A 15,956-nucleotide genomic window follows, 5' to 3' on the forward strand; every position below is an offset into this window, starting at 1 on the left:
GAACTTCACTGACAATCCTGATTCTTAATTCTTGGTTACTAAGTGGTAAAGTAATGAATGGATCAATAAAACACTTAACCAAAAGAGCATGAAGACAGTCCTGACTTGGCTGATTCAAAGACACTATTTACTGCAAAAGAAACTGTCTCACTTCAGTGATAAGGAGACGCAACAGAGGGGAAGAAAGGCACATGGTCTTGGACTTCTCTGCTCTTCTAGGGGATTTTAGCAACCATGGTGGTGGTCATGGGGTGCACTGCACTGTTGTATTCATCCTCTGGACAACAGAACCAGCAAAATGGACCAAATAAAGATAAGAGCTGACAGGCTATGGAGGTTCAGCTGTTTCTATCCTTTCTATGGAGACACTGGAGTGATCCAGCTGTGGCCCAGGGCCAGCAGCCCCAGGAGCTGAGGGAGTGGAGGCTGCACTCCAGCAACAGAGCTGCCCCATTTCAGCCAACTACCTGGCAGCACACTGGGGCTTCCCAGTGCCACCTAGCAAGGCCAGCTTCCTTACAGCCTCACTGACAGAGCTGCATGCGGAAATAAGAGTAAGTTCTACTAACGCAGGAGTCATGTTCATTGAACAGAAGAATAAAGACAAGTGAAAGAAGTACAAGCAAAGTAGTATCACCAGAATACATAGAAAACCACCTATATTTGAGTGACATTTTACATTTTATAAAATCATTCTCATGAGTACCTCATTAAAATACCAACAACACTGTGAGATATTTTCACTGCTGGTGTGCATCAAAGCACCAATTTAAACAGGTCTTTTAAGAGTGTGCTATTTTCATTACATACCAGTTACAGCCAACTAGCAGGCGAGGCACATGGCTGCCATTATCCTTAAAGGCCCCTTCAATTGCCCATCTAGTATGGACTACTACCACCTTTCAATAAGTAGGATATAGCTAGTTTTTCCCCTAACTCTGGGATACCTGTTTCTTCAGATAAATGTGAGTGAAGCAAGCTAGCTGCACTGGTGAATTCACAACGTAACACGAAAAAGCACTGCTCTTTCTGGACTCACTAGATTCACCCTCAGTGCAGCTTGATGAGGGGCCACTGGCAGTTGTCAGTGAAACAAATGGCTGGGAGAGGAGCAGATTCGCTGGGGCACTGAAGCACTACCGCCAGCACAGGCCACAGCTAAGTGGGCCAAAGGATGGACAGAACCAAGACAGTCAGCCACTGCTGTGGGGACAAGGGGCAGGCACACTCCCGGGCCTTAACTCGGGGGACGTTACTCATTACAAGTAAGGTTTGTACTCTTCCTTAATGTCACTCTCCCGAAGGGTCTTAGCAACTTCAAGAACCATGTGCCAGGATGTCCTTGTCAGAGAATCTCCAAAAATAAACTAGATAAAACTGTTCAGATTATCACAGAGGGACAGAAGATAAATAAAACTCCTAGGTCTTTAACCTGTTACTAATCAAAAGCATGACTTGCATTTTTTTTTCTGCGTCACTCAGAGACTTAAAGCTACTTTGACTAAAACAAAATGAAACAAAACAAAACAAAACAAACCACAGTCTTTCTTCATCTGGACCTAGAGATGTCCAAAGGTAGCTAAAAGCAGGACAAAGCCGGCAGTTCTACCTTCATTTTGTATCTGCTTTTTTATCACCTAAGAACAACTTTGAATGGGATCACTGCTCACTTCTGTGTGTAGGCATGCTAATCACTTAAAGACTGTCTGCCTGAAAACTAGCACTACGTGGTTGATTAGCCGCTTTCCTAACCCCGCTTGTACCCCTTCAAGATTGAGGACACCAAGACAAGAAATTTATAAAGGAGATTCAGCTGCTAGCTGAATTTACATCTTGGGACAGTCTCCCTAGAGTGGGTATCTAGAATTCCCCAGTCATTGCGCTAAGTGTGCAGTTATCTTGGACTGCAGCAGAACCTCCTCAGAACTTAGACTGCCCCTAACCAACAGAAACAATCATTCCTGGACATGGTGGCACATTCCTGTAATCCCAGCACTTTGAGAGGCTCAGGCAGGAGGATCCCAAATTCAAGCCCATTCTGGGCAATTTAGCAAGACCCACAACAAAAAATGAAAAGTGCTGGGGATGTGGCTTATTGCAAAGGCCCTGAGTTCAGCTTTTTGTGGGGCTAGGGTGCACAGTCATTTTGTGGAAACTGGATTGCCCCCCTCAAGCTTTAAGGAGTTTTCCAAAGTTGCAAAACCAGAAATGAGGTAATGATTAGCCACACTTAGCCCACCCCAGCAACCTCATAAAAGCCAGTCTCTTCCTTTTGTTGAGGGGCCAGGGTGATCTTCTCCATTACAGCTGTGCCCTTTTTAGACCCTCGAGTTGAAGTCCCTTCTTCATTTTCTCTTTCTAACTCTGCCTACTAAATCCGCTTATGTCTCTCACTGACAGATCCTGAAACTTTTCTGCAATGAAGATAAAGAGCCTCTCTGGACTGAGTTGCAGCCCTCACTCCTCTTTAAAGGGACTTTTTGAATCCCATCCGATAACAGAGTCGAAGATGTTAAAAAACTTTCTATCTCCTGAAAATAGCTAAGTTCGAGTGAGTGAAGTAAACACAGACGTTCAGTGATTCAACTGTATTCTACACTTACTTCAAATACCCATTCAGACATACACTACCATGCCTACTGTCCTTGGTCCCAGGAATACAAATATTAACAAAACAGTCCTGTCCTCAGGGAGTTTACATTCAACAGAAGCAATAATCAAGTTAAATAGATGGATTCAATTTGTTAATTTGTATTAAGGTCTGTTTTTTAAAAGTCTTTTATTGTATTACCTTTTTGAAGAAACAGAAAACTGTCCCTGGCTCTCAAAGAGCTCATCTAGCTAAGAAGATAAACTACAGTACTGCTTTAAGAGTTGAGCATAAGCCAGGCCAGGTGGCACAAGCCCCTAATCCCAGCACTCTGAGAGGCTAAGGCAGGAAGGTTGGAAGTTTGGGCCCAGTCTGAACAACTTAGTGACTTAGCGAGACCCTGTTTTGAAATTTAAGTAAGATTTACCATTTTTTCTTTGTGGCGCTAGGAGTCAAACCCAGGAGCTCTCTGCCACTAAGCTGTATGTCCAGCCCTGTTTAGTTTATAATTTGAGATGTGGTCCCACTAAATTGCCCAAGCTGGGCTCCAACCTGGCTGGACTCAGCCTCCCAAGTAGCTGTGATTACAGGCACGTATCATCACGCATGGCTCCTGTCTCAAAATTTTAAAAGAGAAGGCTAGAGATATAGCTCAGTGTTAAGGCCGAGTTCATACTCCCCTGTTCCCCAAAAAAGACTGATGAAGCTTGTCTGGCTTTGTATTTCATCTTGTCCTCTGATTTTAGCAATGTATGGGAGAGTGTAATCTGCTTCATATATATTTCATGTTTGTGCTCACCCACAGTGGGTCTATGGGTCTCATTGGTCTTGTCAATTTACTGAATGAGGCTTGCTACGGTTTAGATCTGGAATGCCCCGCAAAGGCCCAAATGGTAAACGTTCATCCCAGCTTGGTGCTATGGGGAAGCAGTAGAAACTTTAAGAGGCGGGCATGGTTGGAAGGGTTAGGGCATTAAGGGTGTGCCCTAGAAGGGACTTGGGGCCCTTGTCACTGCCCCTCCTTCTGCTTCCTGGCCAGAAGGTGAACAGTTTGTCTGCCATGCACCCCACCATAATGTACTGTCACAGGCCCAGAGCAGCGGGGCCCACCAGTCATAGACTGAAACCTCCACCACTCTGAGCCAAGCACACCACCTCGCTTATAAAACGCATCATCCCAGATACTGGTTACTGTGACAGGAAACTGATGAATACAGCGTCTAACATAACCTGAACACTCGTATAAATGTATTTCTCCTTCGAATCATATGATCCGATTAGTTACTGACAGTTTCTCACATTTACTCATGCAATTATTTCTTTTCTTTCACCTTCATTGACCAGTCACGCTAGTGACTACTTTATGGTACCTATTATGGTTATGGTTACCTCTCCAAGAGAGGCCACACGGAAACTAGAAAGAGCGTGGGCCTCTCTGAGTCATACGTGAGCGTAGACACTGGTGTGGGCACTGCTGCTTTTGTGGTCCTAGGCAACATATCTAAACTAAGACTCTGTGAACTGGGAGTATTAATACCCCAGGACTACTGTGATGTTACTGTGTGTCATTATCATGAAAATAACATGTGACAGCTCCAGGGTTCTCTGGCCTGGACCTACGTGGAATCTTAGTTTCCCTTTCACTGGTAATTGAAGAAGGCTGGTAAGAATTTAACAGATATTCCTCAGGGATATATATTTTTTTTTTTTTCACAAAACATTTTTAAAGGACTTATACATTGATCAATTTTTGGTTTTTTTGAGACAGGGTCTCAAAACTCACAGTTCAGGATGGCTTTGAACTTGCTAAAAAATCCAGGCTTTGAACTCACAGTGATGCTCCTGCCTCAGCCCCTCAAGTGCAAGGATTACAGCTTGTGCACCACCATACCCAAAATGGATTTACTTAAATTATGAAATGGCCACAATAATACTAAAGGTTTTTATCACTATTAACATTTGTAAAAATGTTACCCTAGCACTTCTTTTCAACTTCATTTTGAGCCAGGCATGTTAGTACATGCAGGTAACGCCAACACTCTGGAAGGCTGACACAAGAAGACTGCAGGCTTGAGTCCAGACTGGGCAACTTAGTGGGGCCCTATCCCAAAAATTAAAAACAATTTTTTTGTTTGTTTTTTGAGACAATGTCTCACTATGTAGCCCAGGCTGACCTTGAATTATGATAATCCTCCTGCCTCAGTCTCCTGAATTCTGGGATTACAGGTGTGCAACACCATGTCCGGCTCAAACATTCTTAAAAAGGTCTAAAGATGTAACTCATACCAATGGCTCTGGGTTCAGTCCCAAGGAAGCAAACAAAAAACTGCAAAGATTCACAGCACCCAAAACAAACAAACAACGATTCATAGCAAGTTGCAAATACAGGACAGAGGGGCCCCTGTACCCCATTTCCTCCATGACAACATCTCAAGTAGTAACAGTGTAATAGCCACACCAAGGAAAATTACATTGGTGCAAACCACAGAGCTTATCAAACTGCACCCATTCTACATGCATTTCTAAGTGTGTGCGTGTGTGCGTGTGTGTGTGTGTGTGTGTGTGTGTGTGTGTTTCTATTAATTGTACCATTTGTATAGAACCATGGTCCAACATTCTGTATCTCAGAGTTGCTATAATAGTTCATAATCTAATATAAACAATATAAGGCATGTGCTTTAATCTTGGTTCTAATGCTAATGTTTTCACATACAGCTTAACTGGTAGAAAATAATATTTATGGCCACATGTGGCAGTGCATGCCTGTAATCCCAGTTTTTGGGAGGCTGAGGCAGGAGGACTGGCATGAACTCGTGGCCAGCCTGAACTACGTAGTGAGGCCCTATCTCAAAACACAAAAAGAAAGAAAGAAAGAAAGAAAGAAAGAAAGAAAGAAAGAAAGAAAGAAAGAAAAAGAAAAAGAATTTATCCATTTAATTTTTCTTACAGTTTCTGAGTACAAGACTAAAAGAGGTCCAAAGCAAGATTCAACAAACTAGATAAAATTTATGTCAGGGACAGTGCGAAGTATAGTACCAGATTAAAAAATACAATATACTTGCTTTTTCAGGGTTTAACAGCTGGTTATGAAGACATACCCAGACATTAATACTAAGTATTAAAAGATGATGTAATTTTCCAAAACAATACAGTACTTTTAAAAATCAAGTCTCAGCCCAGCATAGTGGTGCATACCTATGATCCCACCACTCAGGAGGCTGAGGCAGGAGGATTACTGTGACTTTGAGGCCATCCTGGGCTACACAGTGAATTCAAGGCCACCCTGAACTGCATAACAAGACTCTCAAAACAAAGGAAATCAAATCTCAGCCTTTATTCTAACTGAACACACACAAAAGACTTCTGAAGAAAAAAAAATATAGAGCTATTTGCTCTTTATCTACATATCTGTGACTTAGTATGGCAACAATGGTCCATAGTGAGCAATTCTAACTTTTCAGATTTAGAAAACATATATATTTAAAGTGAAAGCTGACTCTGACACTTTTTAACTACTAAAAAATATATACATTCAGTTTGGTCTTAGAATATACAAAGTTGGAGACATATCACAGCTGTTTGGTCTTTGATATAGCTAGAGAAGCAGTCAAGTTAAATAATAGAATGCTTTTCACTTGCTGGAAGTTTATTGTCTCTAACTATGCTGGTTATCCTATGAGAAATTTAAAATAACAATAATTTAAAATCAAATTCAGCAATAAATGTGAAACTGTAAGATTAACCATATGGACAGCATTAACTCATAAGAGCACTTAGATTCAAAATAAGAGTGACTTCTCTCAACATGAAGACCAGGGCAGGGCTCTGTGAAGGAAGCAAGAGACAAGGCTGAAAAGCTCAGACCCGTTGGTTGGAACCTATGTCACACCGACTCGAGCCGTCACAACACACCAGTCACTAATCAGCCCCCTTTCGCAGCTATCGTTCTCCTGCCCACCCGTTCACTGCCCCCAATCATTGCTTATGGAAGACCAGAGAGCAGGAAAGACCAGGCTTTGCAGATGCTGTGAAATAAAATGTTATGCTTGCTTGCTTCCAGAAAGAGTAGCTATAACTTGTTCTTTTATTAAGAGATAAACAGAAAAGCTCCTTAGAGAATACCCAAATGACAATAATTTGTTAATTTAAATTAATTATAAGTTTCAGACATTAGCTGGTGAATATGATAGTCCTCTTGAGATTACAGATGTAAGCAAGAGGTGACTATGATCAAAACCCTAAACTTTTGTACCTCAAGCAGACTTTGTCAATAGAAGTTATTAATGCACAAGTGGGAAAGTAGGGACATTTTCTAGCTTTTCTTGGATCCAGCCTTATAGATGTAATTTCATTATTTTATTAAATGTACTATGAATTATCTACATTTCAGAAAATATATATATAAAATAAAAATGGAAGAATACAGTACGAAACATCTCAAGTACAATGTGTTTTCTCAATCTGTGACACTGTCTACATAGTACAAATGGCCATACGAGACAGAAGACAAGCTCACTCATGTGAGGTCTCTAAGGACCCAAAGTTGTATGTTGCTCTCTCCTTCATGTCCTATTTACATCTTACACAAAGGCTGAGATTTCCCAAAGAAATAATTATTATGTGCAAATAAATTCATTGTGACATAGACATTCTTTTAAGTACTTTTACTGAACACTTTAGAATCTAAAATTTTCCTTAATAAGTAGTAAAGACTATATGTTGTCCTTTGATAAAAATAATACACTAATATATATTATTAATCTATGTGTGGCTTTATTTACATTTTCAGTGGTACCAATTACTTAAGGCTGAATCAAGTTTTCCCTAAGAGGAATAGACAGAATCTTCAGAAATAGCCTGTTGGAGTTAGGGATTTGAAATGGGTGAATCTAGGTGAACCTTAGAAAGCTTTATTAACCAATGCTCTAGCAGTGATGGTGAAGTTTTCAGAAGTTTCAATGATAACAAGCAGCCCACTGCAGCATGTGTGCCATACAGTCACCACCAGGGCTCTAAGGAAACAATTCACTTACCAAAGACAAAACAGAGCCAATAATCTCCACTGACTGCTGTTTCACAACATATTAACACCTGGCATGGGGCCCTTACGCCCTCAAATAGACACATTACCTAATTGGACATTTCCTTCAGGTCAACACATTAGCTACAGAATTTACGTAATTTTTTTTTTTTTTTTGGTTTTTCTCCGGTACCGGGAACCGAACTCACGACCTTGCTCTTGCCAGGCAGGAGCTTTTGCCACTGAGCTAAATCCCCAGCCCCAGAATTTACATAATTTCAACCATCAGTTCACACCCAAGGTGAATCAAAACCACAAACAATACAATCTGTTTTTTCCTGAATAAACCTAAAACCCTAAGGAAGGTCATCTAGAAAAATCAGTTTCTCTCTCACTGTCAATTAAATTTATGTCTTTTCTCAGACTATATTAAAACAGTACTATTGTAGGGACCCCTCACACTCATGCATAACACTCCCCAGTGAGTGAAGGGAGAGACTAGAAGAGAAAGGAGAATGAATCCATGGATTCACGAAGATGGTTACCTGGTAGTCTGGTTTTGTAAAATAATCCAAAGAGGAGATATGGTCCAGAAAGATGCTGAATTCTGGAGGGAGATGCTTCAACATGAGTCTGTGGTCATATCTCTCCTTAATGGAGCCTACTTGCTCCTGGAAAGTAAAGAGAAAATGAGCCAAAGTCAGTTTTCTTTGGCAGCTTCCCATTAAAAGTCCTTTGGTAACAGTCTCAAGGGAACATACCAGGAAATGAAGTGGTGGGTAATTAAGTATAAATTTAGACAGAAAAAGATAAAAAGAAAGTATAAAGCCAGAACAAAGTTCTTACTAATAGTTTAATGCACAGTGCTTGAAAGGGGGCAAAACTATAACGCAGAATTAAAAAGAGTAACACAGAGCTTTGTATCAGTGAACTAATAATCTCCAAAAGAGTTTATGTTAGGCTGGGCATGATGACTCATGCCTGTAATCCCAGCACTCTGGGAGGGAAAACAGGAGGATCACATGTTTGTGCCCAGCCAGGGCAACTCAGCAACTTAGTGAAACTCTGTCTCAAAAACAAGGGGGCTAGGGATGTAGCTCAGTTTAAAGGCCTTGGGTTCAGTCCCTCACACTACTCCCCGAAGAAGTTTATCTTAAATCTGGTCTACTTCTTTTTTTTTTTTTTTTTTTTTGAGAAAGGGTCTCACTATGTAGTCCAGGCGGGCCTTGAACTCACTATGTAGCCCAGACTGACCTCGAACTCAAAGCAATCTTTCTGCCTCAGCCTCCCAAGTGCTGGAATTACAGGCGTGCACCACCACGCCCGGCTTGGTCTACTTTTCTTTATCAACATTTGTTTACAGTTTTCAAATCAAACAATACACTGTGACAATTAAAAAACTCATTTGACTTACAAAAAGAGAGAGACAGTGAAGTTACAAGCACAGGAGGGGCTAGGTGTAGGTCAGTGTCAGGGAATGAGCTTCACATGTGTGAGGCTGTCAGGCCCTTGGTTCACCCTCCAGCATACCCCTACCCCATGCCAGCCAAAAGAGGACAGCTGTATGTCAAATCACAAGAAATGACTGTACTTACAAATCAGTATCTATTCTCCATGTACACAGAAAAAGTTGCAACATTAGCTCTCTAGTGTCAGCTCACAGAAAAATACATGTATTTGGATAGAGTAACAGTGCTTATAGATGTTAAGTCTTATAGGTAGAGCATATTTTCTTTTTTAATAATTGAATGTTTTGGCTTGGCAGTGTGGTGCACACTTGTAATCTCAGCACTTGGGAGGCTGAGAGAAGGAGCACCAGGAGTTTGAGGCCAGCCCGGACTACACAGACAGTTCAAAGTTAGCCTGAACTACAAAGCAAAGCTCTGTCTCAAAAAGAAGTTTTAACTGATACATAAAAACAAAAATCTATACCATTAGTAGAGTACTGGCCAGGGATGTAGCTCTGCAGCGTGAGTGCTTGTCTGGCAAGCCTGAGGTCATGAGTTCAATTCCCAGTACAAAAAATAAATAAAATTTAAAAAAATGAGTTGGAGAGGAGGGCTTCTGCATTTAGTGTCTTCCCCACTCCAAACAATTAATGGAGTACTATATAATGTCTAAATACAATATAAATAACCAGACATGGTGGCACACGCCTGTAATCCCAGCACTTGGGAGGCTAAAGCAGAAGGATCGCTGTGAGTTTGAGGCTAGCCTGGGATACAAAGTGAGCCTGAGGACAGCCTGAACTGCATAGCAAGATCCTGTCCCAAAAAGACAAAATAAAAATAAAAATAAAAATAAATACAATAGATATTGTAGTGTTTAATAAATATATTTTCAACAAAAATACTAAGGAGAAATTTTTATCCTTTCCCATACCAAAATTGACAATTGTTTTCAAAATTACCTTGTCCTTTATTTTTCTCCAAGGCAGCTGACCAACCACAAATTCCACCAACATGTAGAATAAAGACCAAAGATCATCATGTCGTCCCATTTCCTTTATAAACAAAACAGAATTCAGCCACGATACATTCCCAGTTCTTTAATGCATACTGCATTAAGACCTAACCATTTTATTTCATCTCACTAGGCTTGAAAGTTTAAATATATTTCCCATAAAATTTATCTGGTGAACATATCTACATATCTGCACATGTATACAGCAATCTACATGGCAGAAAAAACATATATATATGATATAAAGAATACCCTGAAGTCCAGCAATGTTCAAAATAATATAATTAGCAATTTATTAATCAATGAGTTTATTAAGAAGGAAGGGAAACTAAAGCTGGGTGTGGTGGCACATGTCTGTAATCCCGGCTACTCAGGACACTGCAATATTTTCCATAAAACTGAATTGCTGTCAAGAGGACAAAGTGAGTGGTTACAAAAAAAATCTTGCTTTGAGAATTTGCTGCCACAGCCTTCTCTTTATTCAGATTTGTGAATTAAATCTTGTATAGTATGGAAGTCATGCCCAGAAACTAGCTTCAAATGTGTCTGGGTGGCCATTTCCTGCAGCGACTGACAGAAGCAAAAGTGAGACCCTGTCTCAGAAAAAATTTTGTTAATACATACACGGAATTAAAGACACACATTCTTTATAAACATAGACATACTTAGTTATTATCTCTTTTAGCAAATCAAATTTTATTTTGTAAGCAGCTACACGTTTCCTACTATACATCTTACCATGTATTAGTATTAACTCTTTTCAATATCAATGCCACCCCAAAGTAGGAACTTCGTAACTATTAAAGAGATCCTCTGCTCAGTAGCCATTCCTACCCCATGTACTGAAGACACTCCTCGTTTAACAACTGATTGTAATCCTGTGCTAGGTAAGTGAACTGGTCTCTAAGTGAGGAATTATATATAATATAGTATGTACACTACAATATTCAGAGCAATGAAGTGGTCAAAGGAAACTCCAACTTAATATCTTGCTTTTATTAGCATAACTCTTACATGCAGTACCTTGATGTATAACAGAACATAAGGCTATAGTACTATATTGTACAGTACAATCAGCAAAAATCATAGTACTGCATAAATAAGGTATACTGTGCAAAAAAAAAAAAAAAAAAAGGACAGGTCATAAATCCCAGTGGTACGTCATAGATCAGTTATTAATCAGGTTGGTCATTAAGCAAGGAACATCTGTAATGTGAAGAAGGTAGTGTGACTGAAGCTGTAAACACGCTTACACAGATGCGCTCTGATACTTACTCTGTTCCTATGGGCGTTAACTGATGCATAGCGAACGGTCCCCCGAAAGCCTGCCACAGCTCGAGGCTAAAAGCCAAGCAAGAATAATAAACCAAACAGCAATAGATTAGTCCATGAAGTAAAGGGGAAAAAATGTGTTTATAACTGTCACACTAGACAACTATTTAATTTCTATTATGAAATTACAGAAAAAAGAATATTTTTAAACCACAGCTTTAAAACATCTGATGATTTTGTTCATTTTTCTACTTATATTTTAAGAAAAGGTTGCCACTTGGCTGGGGCAGGTGGGGGGTTGGGGTTTGGTGGTACAGCACTTGCCCAGTATGCAGGTTTAATCTCCAATCCCCCTACCCAAAAGTAGCATTTATAATCCACACACAACTGGGTACATTGAAGATATTCAGTGCTTTCATAGTATATACATTTTATCATAGTATACACATTAACATTCAGGCTTGGATACAAATACATTAGAGAGACTATAAGGAAATACTAAATAACCTAAACTGTCAACCTTTTCATAGCTTAGCTATTTTATTCAAACTTAATTCAAAGGTGGTGGCAACCTATACCTTATATATTATAAATATAACTTACAATGTTCAGAACTCAAGTTACTGTGTACTTAGTATGTCCCTGATACTGAGAATAAAGCCAAACATGAGTAATACATGATTCTAACACTTGGAGAGGGCACCTGTGAATAAAGTCTGAACACTTGTACAAGACTTTCCATGGTCTGGCACCTTACACAATGGGTCTACTGTGATTTCATCTACCACACATTTTCTTTCTAGCTCAAGACTTTGCATGTGCTACTCTTCAGATGCCGTCACCTACATCTCTCTCTGGCTAGCAATTCCATGTCAAGGCCTTTGCTCATATATCACCTCCTCAGAGAAATATTCCTTAGTCATCCTAATCTAAAATACTATCCTCCATCTGCAGAGCCACTCTGTTGTTTTATATCCTGCCACAGTAACACCTTTTACTAACCCAACTCTATTTTATTTGTATTTTTACCTTATCACCTGTTTGCTTATATTTTAAATTTATTGTCTATCTTCTATTCCATAGGATATAAACGGTGTGAGAGAGCAAGGTCTCTGTATTGCTCATTTTATAAACATACAGCCTCTCAGAGGTAACATTTCTTATACTTGCATATATGCAAGAAATGTGGAATTAAAGACAAAGAAAAATGGATGTACAAAGTCATTCACTATATCAGTGTTTGTGGTAGCAAAAGACTGGGCAGAACCTAACTGTTTGGCAATAAGGGGTTAACAAAATACAGTATGTCCATGTAACAGAATACATTTTGCAGCTGCAACAAAGAATGAGGAAGCTCTGGATACTGATGTGGGAAAACCGCATAGGTACACTGTTAAGTGAGAAGTAGAAAGGTGCAGAACAGATAACATGCTACCTTTTTTCATGCAACTTTTTTAATCAAAAAGGGGGAAGTAAGAAAGTTCATTTGTATTTATTGTATGCAAACAAAGAAATTCTGGAGGAATATATTAAGAAACTAGTAAGAGTGTAGCTACCTAAGGTGGAAAGTAGAGGGTAGAGGGAAGGACCACTAGCAGTACAGGAAATGAGTGGATCTGGGACAGGCAGAAGTGAAATGGAAATCTGTCTTACTGTTTGCCTTTTTAATTTTTTTCAAGTCAGACTTATTAAGGTATTACTTTACACAGCAAAATCATACTTCATGTATACATAATTCTGTGAGTCTTGACAAAGATAAAATCATTCTACAAATGCAAAACCTAATTTTTTTCCCATTAGTATAGGGGTAACACACTAGTAAATATGTAACATCTTATCTATGCAAGTTTGACTATGGAAACAAAGTATTCTTCTCTGGAGGGAGCCCAGGGGAAGAGGATGAGAAAAGAATTAAGATGTGTTATGTACATGTACCAACTCCATGCGATGAATATAATCATTATGTACTGCAAACTTGGACTAATAAAAAAGTACCCTTCTTTACATTAAAAAGGATATAAAATCAGGTAACTATCACCACAATGGGGATATAGAATACTCCCATCTCTCTAAAAAGTTCCCTTACTGCCCCTTTGTAGCTACCACCCGCACTACCCCACCCCTAATCTCCCGAATTTCCTAACTTCTGTCCTTTGTGAGAAGCTAATATTGCCTGGTTTTTACTTTAACCATCCTAACTGGTGTGCAGTGGTATCTCACAGTGGTTTTAACTTGCATCTCCCAAATAACTGATGATGCTGAGCAAATCTTAGCTATTCTTTGACAAAACAGTTATTCAAATCATTTATTCATTTTTGTTTTGTTTTATTTTGTTTTGTTGAGACAGGGTCTCAACAAAATGTATGTACACTATGTACATCAGGCTGGCCTTGCACTCACTATGTAGCCTAGGTTGGCCTCAAACTCATGGCGATCCTCCTGTCTCAGCCTCCTGACTGCTAGAATTGTAGGTGTTTATCACCATGCTGAAGTTGAATTTTGAATTTTTTTATTTTTGCATCACATGAATACATTATTTACCCAAATTTTATTTGTATAACATCATGAAAGAAAGTAAAAATGAATCTTTAACAAAGAATATTTTTATTAAAATAAATAATATGATAATATTTTGGGAAAGGTAAACATGTATTAAAGTTTTATTTACTTTCTTAATGAAGGCAGCAGAAGAATGACAAAACTAATTTAATCAGAATAGAAGAAACAAGATCTATATAATCAGAGGAAAGATGGCAAATATGTATATTTTTACATATAAGGTCTTGCTATGTAGCCCAGGCTGGCCTCAAACTCAAAGCAATCTTCTTGCCTTAGCCTCCCGAGTGCTGGGATTACAGGCATGCACCACCACGCCTGGCAAGACTGCTAAATATAATACAAAAAAATTTTGTGCTACAGAGTAAGAAATCCCTTTTGGAGTTATCATCTTTACCAAATACAAAACTCATAACAATTTAACCTGATAATATTTAAATGAAAATGACAAAAATTTGGGCCTTGAAGGATAACAGAATTACAACAGGAGTCAGGTGTGGTGGTGCTTACCTATAATATCTGCCTCTTGGAGAGCTAAGGCAAGAGGATCACAAATTGGAGCCCAGTCTGGGGCAACTTAGATTCTATCTCTAAATGGCACTGGGTTCATTTCTCAGTATGATCCCATTCCCCCCAAAATTACAACAGGAAACACATCTTAGGCAAGTACAACAGGGTGAACAATGTCAAGAGGAGGAAAGTATAACAGGTGGCCCGATGATGGCACATTTCTCAGCACACTGAGAAGCTCAGCCAAGATGATCACAAGTTCAAGCCCAGCCTAGACAACTCAGGGAGACCATGTCTTAGTATAAAAAATAAAAGGCTGGGGATTTGGCTCGTGCAAAGGCCCTGGGTTCAATCCCAGCCAAAAGAAAGAAAAAAAAAGGAGGGAAAGAAATGGGAAGTGGAAGAGGGAGGGGAAAGGGAGGCATGGATGATATGGCTGAAACAAAAAAAAACAAACAAAAAATAAAAGATCCAAAGAATTACACCAAAAGACCATTAGAGTTAATAGCTAACTTCATTAATGTACCACAATACATCAAAACACAAAAATGAATAGAACTCATGTACACCAATATTGAACACATTGAGAAAGAAATTAGGAAAACAATACCATTCACAATAACAAGAAAAAAATTAAATACCTAGGAATTAGCCTAACCAAGAAAGTGCAAGATCTCTACAATGAAAACTAAGTACTCCAAAAAAGGAAATTGAAGGGGACATCAGAAAATGGAAGCCAGGCATGGTGGTACATGCTTGTAATCTCAGAACCTGGGCAGGTGAGGCAGGAGGATCACCATGAGTTTGAGGATAGCCTGGGCTACACAGTGAGTTCAAGGTCAGAACTACAAAGCAAGACCCTGTCTGAAATTTTGAAGAGAGACAGAGAAGAAGAGAAGAAAAAAGAAGCGAAGCAAAGCAGGCAAGGAAGAAAAGATGTCCCCTGTTCCTGGAGAGGCAGAAACAATCTTGTCAAAATGGCCATACTCCCAAAACTGATATATAGATTTAACTCAATCTCAATCAAAATACTAACAGCATTCATCACAGAAATAGAAAAAAAAATCCTAAAATGTATATGGAACCAGAAGAGGCACAGAATAGCAAACACAATCTTGGGCGACAAGAGCAAAACAGGAAGGCTAGGTGTGGTGGTGCACACATGTAATCCCAGCAATTGGGAGGCTGAGACAGGAAGACTGCCCAAAGTTCGAGGCCAGCCTAGGCTACACAGCGAGTTCAAGGCCAGCCTGAACTGCATTTCAAGATCCTGCCTCAAAAAAAGAAAAAAAAAAAAAAAGAGCAAAGCAGGAGGCGCCACAATACCTTACTTTGAGTTCTACTACAAAACTACAGCATGGTACTGAAACAAAAACAGACATGGATCAATGGAATACAACACAGCATGCAGGAACATCCCCAGACACAGTCAGCTACCTGATCTCCAACAAATGGGCCAAAACACACTGGAGGAGAGATAGCCTTTTTAGCAGATGGTGCTGGGAAAACACTGATGTTATTCGTATTTGTCACTGAAACATAGTT

At 39.4% G+C, this 15,956-nt stretch overlaps 1 protein-coding gene across 1 annotated transcript in view; it reads right to left on the reverse strand.

The window, feature by feature from the left end:
* Positions 1-15,956, reverse strand: part of Ttbk2 (tau tubulin kinase 2) — a gene marked incomplete at its 5' end in the record, with an annotated part of 106,265 nt that overhangs the window by 32,916 nt on the left and 57,393 nt on the right. The window contains 3 exon segments of the mRNA XM_013512442.1: positions 8,156-8,281; positions 10,021-10,113; positions 11,349-11,414. Coding sequence (XP_013367896.1) covers positions 8,156-8,281; positions 10,021-10,113; positions 11,349-11,414 — 285 coding nt within the window.

This window comes from Chinchilla lanigera, unplaced genomic scaffold, assembly GCF_000276665.1.
Source record: "Chinchilla lanigera isolate Chin_1 unplaced genomic scaffold, ChiLan1.0 scaffold00015, whole genome shotgun sequence".
Lineage (NCBI taxonomy): Eukaryota > Metazoa > Chordata > Mammalia > Rodentia > Chinchillidae > Chinchilla > Chinchilla lanigera.